Source organism: Felis catus, chromosome X (assembly GCF_018350175.1).
Source record: "Felis catus isolate Fca126 chromosome X, F.catus_Fca126_mat1.0, whole genome shotgun sequence".
NCBI lineage: Eukaryota > Metazoa > Chordata > Mammalia > Carnivora > Felidae > Felis > Felis catus.
In genome coordinates this window covers 33,912,398-33,930,618 of record NC_058386.1, presented here as the reverse complement: position 1 = coordinate 33,930,618, position 18,221 = coordinate 33,912,398, and the positions used below count along the sequence as shown (strand labels likewise).

Here is an 18,221-nt window from a genome sequence, read left to right as displayed (position 1 = left end):
TCGTTGTGTAGTATTCCATTGCATGAATATACTATCATCTTACTGTTGATGGGCATTAGGATTGTTGCCAGTTTGGGGCTATTATGAAAAAAACTGCTATGGATTGCTGAACATGTCTTTTGATGGACACGAACACTCATTTCTCTTGAGTGCATATCCAGAAGTGAAATTGCTGGGTCATGGGACATATGTATGTTCAGCTTTGCTAGATATTGTCAAATAGTTCTGTAATGCAGTTGCACAAACTTACACTCCCATCACCGAGGTATGAGAGTTTTAGTTATTCCTTCTCCTACCCTAGCCTCATAGAAAATAGGTATTGTAATTCTTTTAAATTTTAGTCATTCCGGTAGAGATAGTCCACTTTTAAGTAAGACTAACTGGGCTATTACCTAGCAAGAAAAAGGCATATCAGTGCTCTCAGAACCTCTTAGACAGTTTGGCACGGATTTACCCTGGTAGATACACAGGGTTTTGAAGTGGACTTATTTTCTTGACTATTTATGACAGTATTCTTGGTCCTTTGGAAGCAGACCTCTAGAAATAACAGTTTTACAATGACAAAGGCCCTTAGAAAAGCCAATGGAAATGATTGCTGGAAACTGAAAGTCGAGTCTATGGTCCAAATAGAAGTGGGATGAGGGGAAAATGGCCACTTCAGGGATCAAAGAAGTGGTTGTCTTCCAAGGAAGGAATGGATCCTGTATTTTATTACTGAAAATAACTATCTACTCTTACTTAAGTATGTACAACTTCTTCTCAATGGCAATTAAAGGATTAATAATTTAATTATCAAAGAAATTAGACTTTGTTAGGTCAGAGCAACAGATGTTTACATCTGTAAGGTTCTGCTGTTACTGAGCTTTTATTGATAAAGAGGAAGGACTGGGAAGCCATTAATAATTATAACTAAGTAGTTTCCCTACCTTATTGTACTCTTAGGCCTATGGGCAGGAAATATGTTTGTTTAATCTATTAATCTGTAAATCAAGACTTGAAGACAAGAAATATAGATCCAGCACCTCCTTTAACCCTTTCCCTTATCTAGTGTTACTTTATAAAACTTCCTTGATTTGCCTATGGGGCTCTATTTCCAAGGTATCAGCATAATTAAAAATGAACAAGTGTTTATTAATTGCTTTCCTTGTGATAGGTAAGGGGCTACGGATCTTTGCATCTATTATTATATTCATACTTCACACTGAGTATCTCACTTAAGTTCTTCTCATCCTGAGTAGCTAAGAGATTATATGTTATCAACACTGCTTTAAATATAGAATTACAGAGGCACAGAGGTAAAGTGACCTGCTTGTATATGTTTCATAACAATTTCAAGTTCAAACTGTTTATTCTTCTTCTTTAACTTTTAGATTTGATTACCAAGTCCTGTCAGTTTTCTCCTGGATCAAATCGCCAATTTCCCCAGCTCCTACTCCAGTTTAGGGCGTAAAATAGCCATGAAACTAGTTTCTTAAGTAAATCTATACAATATCATCAAATCCCTATTGATGGAAGATTGCTTTCATGATGTCTGTCTCTCATGTCAAACTGTTCAATGGCTCTCCAAAGTCTACAGACAAATTTTTCAGACTTAGTACTTTATTGATGAAGGTGCTCTTCAGTTTTGTACCAACATACTTTTCCAAATACATCCACACACAAATCCTCCATTTCTGACAATATGGACTATTCATGGACCATCAAATAAGAATTCTCATCTCACACATTCAATCACAATCCTGCCAACTTGAATGCCTTTTTTTTTTGTCTGTCCAAATGTTGCCAGTCCTTCAGTGGATGGAATCGTATCCATCCACTGACCTGAACGTTTTCTGATGAGTCCTAAGGGAGGTATTTTTTCCCTTCTCTGAAGTCTTGTGGCATTGCACAGTTGTATTAAGCAGACGGCAAATTATTTCCAGAGTAACAACAAAATGAAAGGTGGCATGGTAGATTTGAAAATAAATTATATACTCCTTGAACAGAAAGAGCTCCAAATGTGAGGTGACAATATAGATGGAAAATGTAATTAAACAATTAAAGATATATTAGTAACATTTTTGAGTATGTGCTATGCAGCAGACCATACACTATTTTCCCTGAATTTGCACATTTGTATCTATAAGTAGGCACTATTATTATAATCTATTTACAGATGAGGAATCTGAGGTTAGAGATGTTATAGGACTTAGCCAAGGTCATTCAGCTAATAAGAGGGGAAGTAGGATTTGAATAGCCCATATTTTATCCCTCAGGCTATGTTGCACTTAAGATGTGTTCTCAGGGAGGAAGAAAGGGAGATTGGGGGAAGTGACCCATTGAAACACTAATGGGAAGATGAATACAGAGAAGCAGAGGAGGGCAAGAATTAACAATGGAGAAATAAAAAGATGGAGTGACCCATAAGCCAATAAAATGAAGTTTAGGACCCTGGAGCGGTTCTGTCAACATTTGTCTTCCAGGGTCCTCCTTTTAGAAGCAGATCTGTTGTAGATTCTTCAATGGCTCGAATTCAGACAGATATTTAGTTCTTAGCTTTAAAGCTGTAGATTGCCATCTTACTGGTTTGTCAATAGTTGAGTAGACTTTTAAGGACTAACTCATACGTACCAAATATCTAAGAGATTGGTGGCTAAACCAGGTAACAGTGTATTCATGTACAATGTCACTGTTTTACAATACGTTCAACTCACAGCTGTCATCACAGAACACTCTTAATGGATGTGTCCTGCCATTGGCATTTAGAATAAAAACCAAAATCCTTGCCTTGGCCTCAAGGGCCTACATGGGCTAACCCCTGTTAAACTTTCCAGACTTTTCTTGTGCTCTCTCCCTTGCTCACTCCACTCTAGCTATACTCCTCCTTTTCCAGTTCCTTGAAGACGCCAAGCCCTCCTTCCCCTCAGGGCCAAACCTGTGTACTATTCCCTCTAGCTAGAATACTCTTATCCTCCATTTTTCCCTTAATTATATGAGGATCAGAAATTAAATACTTTAATTTCTTTTACTGATTTTAGTTAAAGAAATGTAATTTTTACAATTATATTTAATGAAAAGCCTTGAGGGGAGATAATCTTATTAGCATAAGTACTTTGAGAATTAATTCAAAGTGTCATGATGATTGTGCAAGTCTCAGGAAGATAACAAAGAGAAGTCAGAGGACATTTACATTCCAGTGACCACGTCAAAAGGCACTGTTGGAAAATAGCCAGTAGGGGCATAAATTATTGAAATTAGGATATGTGCTCTGTCCCTTGTTAATGGGATAAGATCTTCAGTGAGATGTTCTATGACAAGGCTTGTAAATACAAAATGTCTAGTGCAACCACTTCTGCTCATAAAACTGTTATAGGAACTTGTAGTTCACTAAAGTGATCACATATTTTTGTAATAAGAAATGCAATGCGCTCATTTAAGCAATAAATGAACTTACCAGCCCTAATGCTCAACTTACAGCTGTAGAACTGGCATCACCTCAGACAAATCTGATTCAAATCCAAAGAAAAGCCTGTGCCCCCTCCCCCCCCCCCCCCCCCCCCCCCCCCCCCGCGGCCAATTATTCTCCTCAGTCAGGGCTCAGTTTTAACATCACGTTCTCTGAGAGGCTGTCTCTGGGCATTGTATTTAACGCAGCACTGCTCAAATTTTAGAAAGCCACTTGGTAAAACTACAGAGGCCCAGCCTCTCCCTACTTCAATAAGTCAGGGCCTCTGTATTCTTACTAGCTAGCTCTCCAGGTCATTCTGATTCTCACCAAAGCTTGAGAACTACTTATCCAAATGTGTATCTATCCTTTCATACCTTTATTCTCTGTTAGAGCATCCCATTTGTTTCCTTTAGCTCTTATCGCAATATCTACGTACACGTGGTGGTCTGTGTCCCCTGCTAGACCATTAGCACTATGTGGGCAGACACCATGTCCTTCTTGTCAATTACTGTATCCCCAGTGCCCAACACAGTGCCTGCCACAAAGCTGGGGGGATCATAACAATAGATGGCTTGTTATGCACAAGATTAATAAAAAGAGATTTCAATGTGGATTTTATCCATAGTTAGCACAACCCAGACTTGCTTTACAGAAGTGAGTCATAAACTTTTTATTTTCCACCAGAATCTTTTTCGGGATGCTACTAATTACAGATAAAATCAGACTACAGTCAGCTGTTCTGATTTAATCAGTAGCGAGTGTTCCAGAGTTCTTCCCACTTGGGCTCCCTTGGATCCCCAAAGGCAGTATAGGACCTTGCTTCACAATGGGTGGTCTCTGGACCAGCAGCATCAATGGATGGTACAAAAGGAATGCTGGGTAAAACTGCTGACACCTTAGCACAAATCAAAGCAGTAGAACTACAAGTCATTTTATTCTTCACTAGCACAGTCATGCAGTTTTTTTAAAAGCCAGATTCACTTATGAAGGTCCTTGGTGAATCAGTAAATATAAAATTAAATGTCAACCCTTGAGAACATGTCTCTTTAATATTCTGTGTGATGCCATGAGACAAACACATTATGAAATACTGTAACTGTCTGAGGAAAAGCACCTGTGCAATTCCTTGAGTTGTGTGTTAAACTAGTTGCCTTTTGAATGGTACACCAGTTTTAATTGGGGGGAAAAAAAACAACAACTGACAAACTATGGTCATTAGGTCTTGGATATTTGGCAGCTGCCTTGAAAATGAATGAGGTAAACCTGTCACTTCAAGGAAACTAAGTGACAGTACTTACTGCCAAAGAAAAAATGTGAGCCTTCAAGAGAAAATTAGATTTGTGTAAAGTCTGTATCTGCTTTGCAATTCTTAAAGATTTTTCTAATGAGAGAGGGCGTTATCTTAGTCCATTTGGGCTGCTGTAACCAACCACCACACAACTGGGTAAGCTTATACACAGCAGACATGTACTTTTCACAGTCCTGGAAGTTGGGAAGTCCAAGATTAAGATGCTGGCAGATTCAGTGTCTGGTGAGGGCCCACTTTCTGATTCATAGAAAGCTGACTTCTGGCTGTGCCCTAATGGTAGAAGGGGCTAGGGAGCTCTGTGGGGTCTCTTTTTATAAGACACCTAATTCCACGAGGGTAGAACCCTCATGACTTAAACACCTCCCAAGGGCCCCACCTCCTAATACCATAATCTCGGGGTTAGGACTTCAACATATGAAATTTGTGGGGACACATTAAGACCACAGTAGTGTTCATATTAACGAATGTGATTTTTTTTATTAGTTTTATTATTTTTTAAATATTTATTAATTTTGAGAGAGAGAGAGAGAGAGAGAGTACACGCAACCAGGGGAGGGGCAGAGAGAGAAGGAGAGAGAGAGTCCCAAGCAGGCTTCATGCTCAGCATGGAGCCGGACGCCAGGCTCAATCTCATGACGGTGAGATCATGACCTGAGCCAAAATCAAGAGTTGGACGCTTGACTGAGCCACCCAGGCACCCCAACAAATGTGATCTTTTAAATTTTATGTAATATAATATACCATCATTGGGAAGAGCTATATAATTCAGTAAACTGATATTTTCCAAATGACCAGTGTGGAATCACATATGGGTAAAAACCTATTTAAAGTGCAAGATAGGCATGCAGTGTAATGTAACAGTGTAGAAAAGTTCACTGATGTGGTTTTAGATTCCAAATTGCAATGAATCTTTAAGGAGCTATCACTTGAAGAGTTTCAGAGTAACATCAAAGAATACCCATGATTATTTGAAAATGCTATTAAGATAGCCCTCCCTTTTCAACTACTTATCTGCATGAGGCTGGATGTTCTTCCTGTACTTCAAACCAACATAGCACCACAGATGGAATGCAGAAGCAGATATGAGAATTCAGCTGTCTTTCATTAAGGCAGGCATCAGAGACATGTGCAGAAGTACAACACAGTGTCGGCCGTTCTATTTGTTAACTTGGTTTTGGAAAACATGGTTTTTTTTTTTTTTAATAAAAATACATTGTTTATGGTAACCTGTAATGGGTTTACTATTGTTATTTTAAAATGAATTGCTAAATAATTGTTTCTAAAATTTCTGCTTCTGTTTCTGCTGTATATATGGGATACGTGTATCCCACATAAACAAAAGCTCTTTAATATCTTCATGATTTATGAGAGCATAAAGAGGGCTTACACCAAAATGTTCAAGAACTGCTGACTTAACAAGTTTGCAAACTTGTTTCTTTGAGGAATTTTAGCCTCAGAGATGGATAAACCCTGATGAGTTCTTCCTAGTCCCTTTCTCCTTTTATCACCTAGCCCCCAAGTCCAATGATCGCCAAATGACTCTGGTTTATTTCACATAAATGTACATTCCCATTGTGCTTTCCTAAGCAAAGAGTTTAGTTACTTTGATTAGATGTTTGAACTTGTGGGCGTCAATGATTTGGTTTGGCAAAGAGCCAGGTCGCTCATCTGGGTAACATATTCACAAACTGGCTCCTAGAGATACATAGCTCAGTTGAAGCATCCTCTGCTGCGCTCTGCCAAGTTCACGAGGCAAGCTCACTCCTTGCAATTTGTTTTGGACACCAACTTTTCCACTCAATGTATTTCTGATAGTGGAATATAATTTCGTTGTGAAGGGCCAAAGAAAAATACAAAATATTAGAAAAAATAGATCAAGAAAAGGGGGCTAATATTTATTTAGCACTTGCTCTCAGCCAAATACTCTTACATATTTTACTTCATCTAATCCTCCCAATGACTATGAGGTGGGCATTATTATTCCCATTTTACAGATAAGGAGATCAGGGAGATAACTTATATAGCAGAGGAGGGATGAAACCCAGGCTGCGGTGGCTCCAAAGACAGTTTAACAGAGGATCAGGGTTGTGTCAAATGCTTTATGGTGGCGCTTTATCGATGTGGTGATGAAAACACCTCAAATAAGTCTTTATGATAGCTTCAGACCAATGATTCTCAAAGTGTGGTCCCTGGACCAGCAGCATCGGCATCTCTGGGAACTTGTTAAAAACAGATTCTCAGGCCCCAATCCAAACCTGCTGAATAAGCTTTGGGGGAAGTCCAGAAGCAAACGCAAAGGGCAACCAACTAAACTCAATCTATAAAGAGACTAAAATGTGACAGAAATAAACCAGAAATATCATGTCCATTAGCTCGGCTCCACTCTTCTCTGGGGAAGGCAAATTGGTCTCCTATTCCGTGCAGCTAATAAATTCCTTATTATGAATTTGAACATGTGGCAGAAAAAGAATATTTACTATGTATAATGTTCTGTTTCCTTCTAAGGAAGGCTGATCCAGATAACCAGAAAAGTTTTTGCTTGCTAAGCATGACCTCTTCACTATTTTTCCAACGGCTTCTTAACTCTCTACTTGTCCCTTGATGCCTGAAGGATGAGCAGTATAGTACAGACCTCTGCGAAACCTTCTTTGGGGATTATCTGAGATCAGATTCCCTAGAAGCAGAGCCTGAGATGGGGATTCTTGTGCATGTAATTTATTGAGGAAGCACTATCAGGAGAAGGGACACAGGTTACACAGCAGGGGAAGCTGCCTAAGGATGTGTTCTTAAGCGGATACTAGCCTCAGCTTGATCCCATGGGGAGCTCTGGAGCATGAGTTTTACCAGAGTTGGTCCTACCTGGAGGCAGGGGAGCCAAGTCTTTGTACACCCCTCTGTCAGCCACTCACTGTGGGCTGCTGGTGGGATGAGGGTTAGAGCCTAATCTCCCAAGCTAAGTGGTTGCTCGTAGCTGAGGATGACGCTTCAGAAAAAGGGGCAGCTGTGAGCCATTAGCAGCCACCCCTGACAGCAGCGAGGGGGGGTAAAAGGGCCTGGATGGGGCACCAACAGCATTTACTACATCAATACTTTTGGGTCTCTGTTCACATCCCTGGGTATCTATATCCATGCCTGCCTCAAGTGTGAACTCTCCTCTCTATCCCTTGACCTCACAGAAGCATAATCCTGGACCAGCCAGCTTTCTATTCCCCACTCAGCCTAAAAGGTAAATCAAGTCAAGTGGCTACATTTGTGGGATCCCTGACAATTTTCAGAGGGAGTTGAATACATGCATTATCCCTCCTTATAGAATATATTTCTATCCTAGGAACATTTTTGTTGTTATTTCCTATTTTCTTCCTCTGCAAAATGAAAGAATAATCTGGCTTATTTCTCAACCTCCTTCCAATTGAAAAATTCATTTGCCTGGGGATACCTGGGTGGCTCGGTCGGTTAAGTGTCTGACTCCTGGTTTTGGCTCAGGTCATGATCTCACTGCTCGTGAATTCATTTTTTGTTATTATTATTTTTTTACCATTCATTTTTGAGAGACAGAGTGTGAGTGCGGGAGGGGCAGAGAGAGAGGGAGACACAGAATCGGAAGCAGGCTCCAGGCTCTAAGCTGTCAGCATAGAGCCCAATGCGGGGCTCGAACTCATGAACCATGAAATCATGGCCTGAGCCAAGGTCGGACGCTTAACTGACTGAGCCACCCAGGTGCCCCTCATGGTTTGTGAGTTCAAGCCCTACGACGGGCTCTGTGCTGCCAGTGTGGACCTTGCTTGGGATTTTCTCTGTCCCTCTCTCTCTGTCCTCCCCTGCTCATGTTCTCTCTCTCTCTCTCTCAAAATAAAAATAAATACATACATGCATACATACATAAATATCCATTTGCCTGATGGTTTTGCTCCCGAAGGCAGTTGTTGTGCTTGCATTGTTTAGGAATGAGTTTTACAAAAACATTAATTAAAAATTAAGACTGGTGTCATTGATATAATTCAGGCACTTTTAAAACCATAAAAAGATTTCATCCTTATTAGGAATTCCTTTCCATTTGCTCCAACCAAGATTTTTTTTATGATTAATTGACTGACAATAACTGACTGGATAATTATTAGGGATGAATTTTTTTCAAAAGATTAAAGAACTGCAGAGTTGATTTCAAACTCCTGCTTCAGTGATCTCTGTCATGTATTTGCCACACAAAGATAAACAGACACTTTCACTTTCATTGTGAAGTCATAATGAAACTGGGGCAGAAACCCAGGCAAGATACCAAAACCATCACCAAAACGTCCCTAGGTGTCCTATTTCAATCAAGTCCAAGGTGATATCGAAAAAAAAAAAAATGTAATGTAAATAGTTGATGGTAGGGCCACCCCTACCAGATACTGGCCCTTTGTGTGATTTAAAATAAAACACCTGTTCAGGCTTATGAAATGCGGAGAAGTGTCCCCTCTGGGTGAACAACTTATTAAAAAGTCACTCCTTCCTCCTGGCTCTCCAGCCTGTAAAGAAGCACAAGACTCGGTAACTGAAGTGCAAATCACATTTCAGCACTACTCACACCTTTCACCTGAGACCTTTGCGCAGAGCGTAACTTTCACGTCAGTATATGGTGTTCCTAGTTGTAGGAGTCTGACGATTGTGACTGAAGCGGTTTTCTGTTCTTTGATGTGACCTTTTATATTTGTCAAAAGACATCAAAATTTCTGAGTGGTGCCTCAACCATCTCTGTAATCTAGGCATTGATGAGAGCTTCCAAAACAGAAAAGCCCAAAGAAAGAATATATTCTGGACACCTTTTCTATATGTATTATTCATTCATTTTTATCACCCGAGGAGATTTGCCTGGAAACTTTGGCACTGGTGCTCTTGCCATTTTAACTGAGGTTCTAAGGTCACTTGCTTGTGCCATCTGCCTGGTGGTTTTACAATAGTCAAATCATTCATGCACTATCCATTAGAAATATCTGATACTGAATTACTTGTCTAAAGTAATTCAACCAGGGGTGCCTGAGTGGCTCAGTTGGTTAAACGTCTGACTTTGGCTCAAGTCATGACCTCACAGCTCGTGGGATCAAGCCCTGCATTGGGCTCTGTGCTGGCAGCTCAGAGCCTGGAGCCTGCTTTTGATTCTGTGTCTCCCTCTCTCTCTGCTCCACTCCCACTCATGCTCTGAAAAATAAACAAATAAACATTAGAAATAAAAGTTCCTAGAAACTTCTCATTGGGAAAAAAAAAAAAAACCTGTTGATTCTTCCTGACACTGAAATTACTGCTGTATAATTACTTCTTGTTTTACTTCCAATGTTACAGTGAAGAAAGACTGGAAGAAAGGAACTCTTTGGCTAGTTATATTAGGTAGATAGGATCTATTATGTACACCAGAGACCCAAGGATCGTTGCTGGAGTTTTTGTTATTCTTTGTTGAGGTGGTAGTTACATAGGAAAGGTGAACAAGGAGGAAAGTGTAAAAAGAGAAAGGAGGTAAAAAAAAAATGGCGTTGGAATCCTTTCTTAATAAAAACCCTTGAGAAAGTCGGGATAGAAGGAACATACTTAAACATCATAAAAGCCATTTATGAAAAGCCCACAGCTAATATCACCCTCAACGGGGAAAAACTGAGAGCTTTCCCTCTGAGATCAGGAACACAACAGGGATGTCCACTCTCACCGCTGTTGTTTTTTTTTATATTTTTTTTCAACGTTTATTTATTTTTGGGACAGAGAGAGACAGAGCATGAACGGGGGAGGGGCAGAGAGAGAGGGAGACACAGAATCAGAAACAGGCTCCATGCTCCAAGCCATCAGCCCAGAGCCTGACGCAGGGCTCGAACTCACGGACTGCGAGATCGTGACCTGGCTGAAGTCGGACGCTTAACCGACTGCGCCACCCAGGCGCCCCAATCACTGCTGTTGTTTAACACAGTGTTGGAAGTCCCAGCATCAGCAATCAGACAGCAAAAATGAAATCAAAGGCATCAAAATTGGCAAAGATGAAGTCAAACTTTCACTTTTTGCAGATGACATGATACTCTACATGGGAAACCTGACAGACTCCACCAAAAGTCTGCTAGAACTGATACATGAATTCAGCAAAGTTGCAGGGTACACAATTAATGTACAGAAATCGGTTGCATTTTTATACACCAATAATGAAGCAACAGAAAGAGAAATAAAGAAACTGATCCCATTCACAATTGCACCAAGAATCATAAAATACCTAGGAATAAACCTAACCAAAGATGTAAAAGATCTGTGTGCTAAAAACTATAGAAAGCTTATGAAGGAAATTGAAGAAGATACAAAGAAATGGAAAAACATTCCATGCTCATGGATTGGAAGAATAAATATTGTTGAAATGTCAATACTACCCAAAGCAATCTACACATTCAATGCAATCCCAATCAAAATTGCACCAGCATTCTTCTCAAAGCTAGAACAAGCAATCCTAAAATTTGTATGGAACCACAAAAGACCCTGAATAGCCAAAGTAATATTAAAGAAGAAAACCAAAGCAGGAGGCATCACAATCCCAGAGTTTAACCTCTACTACAAAGTTGTAATCATCAAGACAGTGTGGTATTGGCACAAAAACAGACACATAGACCAATGGAATAGAATAGAGACTCCAGAATTGGACCCACAAATGGCCAATTAATCTTTGACAAAGTATGGCCAATTAATCTTTGACAAAGCAGGAAAGAATATCCAATGGAAAAAAAGACAGTCTAACAAATGGTGCTGGGAGAACAGGACAACAACATGCAGAAGAATGAAACTAGACCACTTCTTACACCATTCACAAAAATAAACTCAAAATGGATGAAGGACCTGAATGTGAGACAGGAAACCATCAAAACCCTAGAGGAGAAAGCAGGAAAAAACCTCTCCGACCTCAGCCACAGCAATTTCTTACTCGACATATCTCCAAAAGCAAGGGAATTAAAAGCAAAAATTAACTATTGGGACCTCATGAAGATAAAAAGCTTCTGCGCTGCAAAGGAAACAACCAACAAAACTAAAAGGCAACCGACAGATTGGGAAAAGATATTTGCAAATGACATATCGGATAAAGGGCTAGTATCTAAAATCTATAAAGAACTCACCAAACTCCACACCCAGAAAACAAATAATCCAGTGAAGAAATGGGCAGAAAACATGAATAGACACTTCTCTAAAGAAGACATCCCGATGGCCAACAGGCACATGAAAAGATGCTCAACGTCGCTCCTCATCAGGGAAATACAAATCAAAACCACACCCAGGTATCACCTCACGCCAGTCAGAGTGGCCAAAATGAACAAATCAGGAGACTATAGATGCTGGAGAGGATTGGAGAAACGGGAACCCTCTTGCACTGTTGGTGGGAATGCAAACTGGTACAGCCGCTCTGGAAAACAGTGTGGAGCTTCCTCAAAAAATTAAAAATAGATCTACCCTATGACCCAGCTAGGACCAGCTATGTGACCCAGCTATGACCCAGCTAGTGACCCAGCACTGCTAGGAATTTACCCAGGGGATACAGGAGTGCTGATGCATAGGGGCACTTGTACCCCAATGTTGATAGCAGCACTCTCAACAATAGCCAAATTATGGAAAGAGCCTAAATGTCCATCAACTGATGAATGGATCAAGAAATTGTGGTTTATATATACAATGGAGTACTACCTGGCAATGAGAAAGAATGAAATCTGGCCATTTGTAGCAACATGGATGGAACTGGAGGGTATTATGCTAAGTGAAATAAGTCAGGCAGAGAAAGATACCATATGTTTTAACTCATATGTGGATCCTGAGAAACTTAACAGAAGACCATGGTGGGGAGAGAAGGGGAAAAAAGTTACAGAGAGGGAGGGAGGAAAACTATAAGAGTCTCTTAAATACTGAGAACAAACTGAGGGTTGGTGGGGGGTAGGGGAGAGGGGAAAGCGGGTGATGGGCATTGAGGAGGGCACCTGTTGGGATGAGCACTGGGTGTCGTATGGAAATCAATTTGACAATAAATTATATTTAATATGAAAAAAATAAAAAATAAAATAAAAATAAACACATCAATGACAGTCATAATAAATGACCAATACAGGGAGAAAAATAAAGAGAAGTTCCTTGAAATACCAGAATTTACTTTCCTTAGAAGGCAGTGGGAAATAAAATATGACAAATTTGCTGTGAGGGAAAAAAAAGTGGCTTTGGAAAAATTAAGGCTAAACCACCTTCCCTGTTTTCATTATTCTTAATATTATAAATTATGTCTTCTTAAGATTAAAAGGTAAGAAAGCAAATAAATTCCTACAAGTTTGGGTTGAGAAAGGTGTTAAATTGTGTGTACACACAAAAAAGAATGCTTTGGGGCTCTTTGAGGTAAAGTGACTACATATTGACAAGAAAATGATTAGAAGTTCTGATTGAGGGAAGAAGATTATACCTTCCATGTAGTTCAGAGAGTAGCTAGTAAAGAGAAGAGAAGTCATTACCATGGGCTACCATTTAGAGAGTGGAAGGATACTCAGGATTATGGCCTTTGTATGTAGGCAGTTTGAGGGAGAGCCTCCACAGTCCACATGGCAGCTTCTGGTTAAATCATTCCTATACCCTGCTGAAAGAAGATAGTCCATTAAGCTCCACTCTTTCTTTCTTAAGTGTTCCCAAGAAATTACCATAGACGAGAAAGTCAACCTTGACGTTTATTAGAAAATTTGATTTTTCCCTTGTAACATTACCAGGCTTTTTTTCCCTGAAAATGTTTTATTGCATCTTCATTGCAAATCTAATTTGTAATTCATCTCTTACTCATTTAAGTCATAGCTCTCTGCTGAAGAGTATCTGTCAACCAGCCTGGAAACATTCTTCTAATAGTGGAGGTGGAATGTAAAGATAGTTACTTTTTTTTTTTTGTCTTCTGCAAAATACATTATTTTCTTACAGTTCCATTTACATTGTTTAGCATTTTAAGTAAAAATTTTCCATTTGTATCATAATAATTGGACAATACATATTTGGGTCACCCACAAAAGCATGTAGCTTTAATTACATTATAATAATCCAGTGATGCAAATTTTTATTATCTAGAACAGAAATTGGGGAGAAAAGAATGGACTAAGATGTGGCAAGCAGTGGGTTTATAGACCTATCCAGTGTATGGTGTGAGTAGATGCATGATAAGCAGAAACATGAAAAAATTAAATCGCTCCTGCTGGGGAATTTGAACCTACGAAAATATCACTCTCTAATGGATCTTATGTTCCTAGCTAGGTTTCCATGGTTTTACCACTTGTTCACAAAGGCTTCTTCAGACTTTTGACATTAAGTATTTGTTACAGAGAAGAAATGTGTTCTCTTGAGAAATCCTCCTTCCTACAAATGCCTGGAAAAAACTCCAGAGTTTGGGCACTGTTATCACTGTTTTCTGAGAATTTCATCATTTGCCTCCAGAAGTGAATGTCTGTCTACTTCATTTGCCTGAAAATTGTACTACATCAGCAAGATTGATCATTTGGCTTCCTTGTTGGTCCTGAGGGATATAAACACAGCCCACAGATCTACCAGCGGCTGACTGCCTGGTAAATGTTTACTTATAAATTAGCGTGGGTGATAATTTATTAAGGTAATAAGCATAGATTACATTTAATGGCTTAGACATTATGCATTATGAACATAGTATTTTATATTTAGTTGAAGCAAATGTATATGACTATTAATATGATACTCAATGTAACTCAGAAATTGTGAATTAGAGAGTTTAAACCAAGTCAATCCATGTATTATAGTGCACTGGCCCTTAAATGAAGGCCTTCAGGAAGGTTTCACGATGGCAGAGCAATATCATATCATTCACCTATACTGTGAATCAGGATTTGTTTATTTCTTAGATTCTCTTCTCCTTCCTCCATATAAACGGACTCATTTGGTCACTGAAGGACGTTGCTTCTCTTTTGACAAACATCACTGCATCAAAACTTTGGCTTCTGGAGCTGAGGTGAATAATCTGTCAGCAGGGACACCATGACAGCCTGGGATGACACAACAAAGGAAGAGAAAGAAAGAAATGGGCAAACATTAGCAAGAATCTGTTTAGGGACCTGGGGAAGAGGAACTGGATTGCAGCTTTGAAGACCTGTGGTTAAAGTGTGTTTTCCCAAGAAAATGATAAAGGGACAGTTCAGAACTAATATTTATTTTTATTTGGAAGGTCAGGAGGGATCAGGCTGACCCAAGTATATGCACAAACACCATGCTTACTTGGGCCTCATTCCAGGACTACTGGGTAAGAGAGTTGGAATGAGATACCATGGTGGTAGCCATGATTGGATTTTCCAGTTATAAGTGAAACCTAGATATTGGCTGGTTTTAGAGCAATATAATTCCTCTCATCCTAGTGTTTACACTGTGGTTTGGTCACTTGTAACCTAGAGAAGTTTAGAATCAATCAGATGTAGAGTAATCAAAGTAAATCGTTTCAGCTAACAAATAATGTCTCCCTGAATCTGGGTCCTCGTAAAAGAATATCGATAACCAAGGGTAGAGCTTCCCATTAAGCTGTCACCCACAAATGGTAATTTTCACTTTTACTCTCCCCAACTTCCACAATGACTGTAGTAATAGTATCAGAAACAACCATGACAAATGCTTATCGAGTGTTTACCATGTACCAGACTAAGTGCCTTATCACGTGTTAGTCAGTTAAGAAATATTTGCCAGGCACTGTGCTAGGTGCTGCTAGGTGAGTTAGAGAGAAATGTCAATGCATTATCTCATTTAACACCACAATCTTCTAAGGTAGCTTCTGTTGTTATAATTTATGGGTGGGAAAATCCATCCTGGAAACAGCAGGTAGTACACAACTGGGTTCGGATCCAGGTTTCTCTGACTCCACCCTTAGGAGGTAGTTTTACTGCCTTACAGGTACTTACTATCTCCTGTTGACCATAGTGTCCACGTGTCCCTAGCCTATACCAGAAGTGCAAGCCTTATATTTTAAAGGTGTTCATTGAGCAGTTACCATGTGTCGGGCCCTGTACTGAGTACTTTACGTTGGCATCATACCATTTAATATCCTTCCCTACTGCATGAGGTGGTAAGACGTATAAAATACAGATGAGGAAAGTGTAGGTTTATCCTGAGTGATGCAGTTGTGTCTGTTTTCATCTCCATTTCCATACGAATAAACTGGACTTAGAGAAGTTGTGGTACTTGTCCAAGATCACACAGAGAGCCAGAATTTTAATTTGATTTTCAAAGTCTGTTCTGGAAGCAATACCCTGTACTGCCTTTAGTCTACGAAAATGTATTGAACACATATTTAGGCTGTCAGGCACCATTCTAGGTATAATGAAGAATATAGATAAGAAAAAAGCTCTTATGAAGGACTTTCATTAGGGGGACAGGCAACAAACAAATAAGAAAATATCAAGTCATGATAAATGTCATTAGAAAATAAAATTTAAAATGGGATAAAAGAGGCTGGAGAACCTCTTAAGAGTGGGTGGCCAGGAAAGGCCTTGTAAAATGAATGACATTGGGATCTGAATGACAAGAAGAAACTAGGAAGGCCAAACCCTGGGATAAAAACATCTTCCAGGTAAAATATTTTACACTTTTCTATGGCTTTCTAGGATCACATCTCAGGTTTTGTTTTATTGTTAATGGTCATTGCCATGTCAAATTTCTTTTCAAATGTCAAATTTTAGAAAGTCAACTTGGAGTAGAGTTGGCAGATTTGGTTAAATAAATAAATAAATAAATAAATAAATAAATAAATAAATACTATTAAATAGGCATTTCAGAAAATAACATTTTTTAAAACTATAAGTATGTGCCAAATATTACGCGGGATATACCCATACTAAAAAGTTATTGGTTGCTTACCTAAAACTCCAGTTTAACTGGGTGTCCTGTATTTGATCTGGCACCCCGAACGTGGAAATAAAGGACTAAAATACTGTGAACTACATTTGCAAGGGTGTTGTGCATCTAAGGACCGTCCTGATGGCAGTGCTTTGAAGCATCAACTCTGTTGCCTGGTCCCTTTAGGTTACTTTAGCTCCACAGTAAAAGCTGTAGGCAGAGGAAGAAAGCTACCTGACGTTTTAATTATTGCAAAATACAAAAGCTTTGTGGGAAGGAGGGGGTGTATTTAAAAACAAAACAAAACAAAGGGATTCAAAGGCCTGTGCACTATGGAGAGAACAATGTGATTACTGGAGTGTTCTGAACAGCATGGCTGGAAATCACCCAGCATGGGGACCTTGAAAAGCTCCTCTAAGTAAGTAGTGAAAGAGTATGCATTTGCTTTAAAAATGCTGTGTGCTTTTAGGACAAGCCCCCCCCCCCCCCTATTTAGTTATATACCTGCCATCAGTCATTGTGGACATGTTAGAACTTGAGGCTAGATTGTACTTTTCCTTTCTTCTTCCATCCTGATTTTAAATGAAATTGTGTGTGGAAATCATTATCTAGACAGGAGTCCTGTCCAGCAGAATGTTCTGCAATGATGGAAATGTTCTATATCTGTGCTGTCAAATACAGATATTGTAGCCGCCAGCCCTGTGTGGCTATTGAGCACAAATGTGATTAGTATGTCTGAGGAATTGACTCTTACATTGTATTATATTTTATTTTTATTTTTTATATTTACATTTTTATTATTATTTATTTTTTTAAGTTTATTTATTTTGAGAGAGACAGAAAGAGCACAAGTGGGGGAGGGGCAGAGAGTGTAAGAGAGAGGGAATCCCAAGCAGGCTCTGCACAGTCAGCATGAAGAGCCCGACTCAGGGCTCGAACTCACTGAACCATGAGCTCATAACCTGAGCGGAAATCAAGAGTCAGGCGCTTAACCGACTTAGCCACCCAGGCAACCCTATTATTTATTTTTTAGAGAGAGAGAGGGGGGAAGAGGGGCAGAGGAGGAGGGGGAGAGAGAGAGAGAGAGAGAGAGAGAGAGAGAGAGAGAGAGAATATCTTAGGCAGGCTCCATGCTAAACATGGAGCCCAAAATGGGGTTCATTCCCCACAACCCTGGGATCATGACCTGAGCTAAAATTAAGAGTCTGGTGCTCAACTGACTGAGCCACCCAGGTACCCACATTGTATTATATTGTAATTAGTTAAATTTAAATTGAGATAGCCATCTGTGCCTAGCGGTTACTGCTTAGGATATGGACGTTCTAGAGGAAAACAAGTATTGTGCCTTTAGAACATCCCAGAGAAATCTATCTCAGCAGTGTTGAGCCCAAACACCATTCTAAATAAGCTATCTAAGAATAATTTCTTTGCACGTAGACTAGACAATCTCTAGGATCTCCTTTCTCTTGAACATGGCATACTACTATGAACTATACAGGCTGAGTGGGGGCTGCCCACTATTCATTTTTGAAACAATCTCCAGCGCGCAGCGGAGGGACTGGCACACACAATAGATGTCCAGTATATGATTGCCAAAATCAACTTCACTCAGTGGGGCCCGCAATCATCTAGTTC

The 18,221-nt window shown here is 39.6% G+C and overlaps 1 protein-coding gene across 1 annotated transcript in view; it reads right to left on the bottom strand.

Annotated features, from left to right (window-relative positions):
* Nucleotides 1-13,413: 13,413 nt before the first annotated feature.
* Nucleotides 13,414-18,221, bottom strand: part of OTC (ornithine transcarbamylase) — a 62,272-nt gene continuing 57,464 nt past the window's right edge. The window contains exon 10 of the mRNA XM_004000400.5: nucleotides 13,414-14,752. Coding sequence (XP_004000449.1) covers nucleotides 14,693-14,752 — 60 coding nt within the window. The 3' untranslated portion in view covers nucleotides 13,414-14,692. The remainder of the gene's footprint in view (nucleotides 14,753-18,221) is intronic.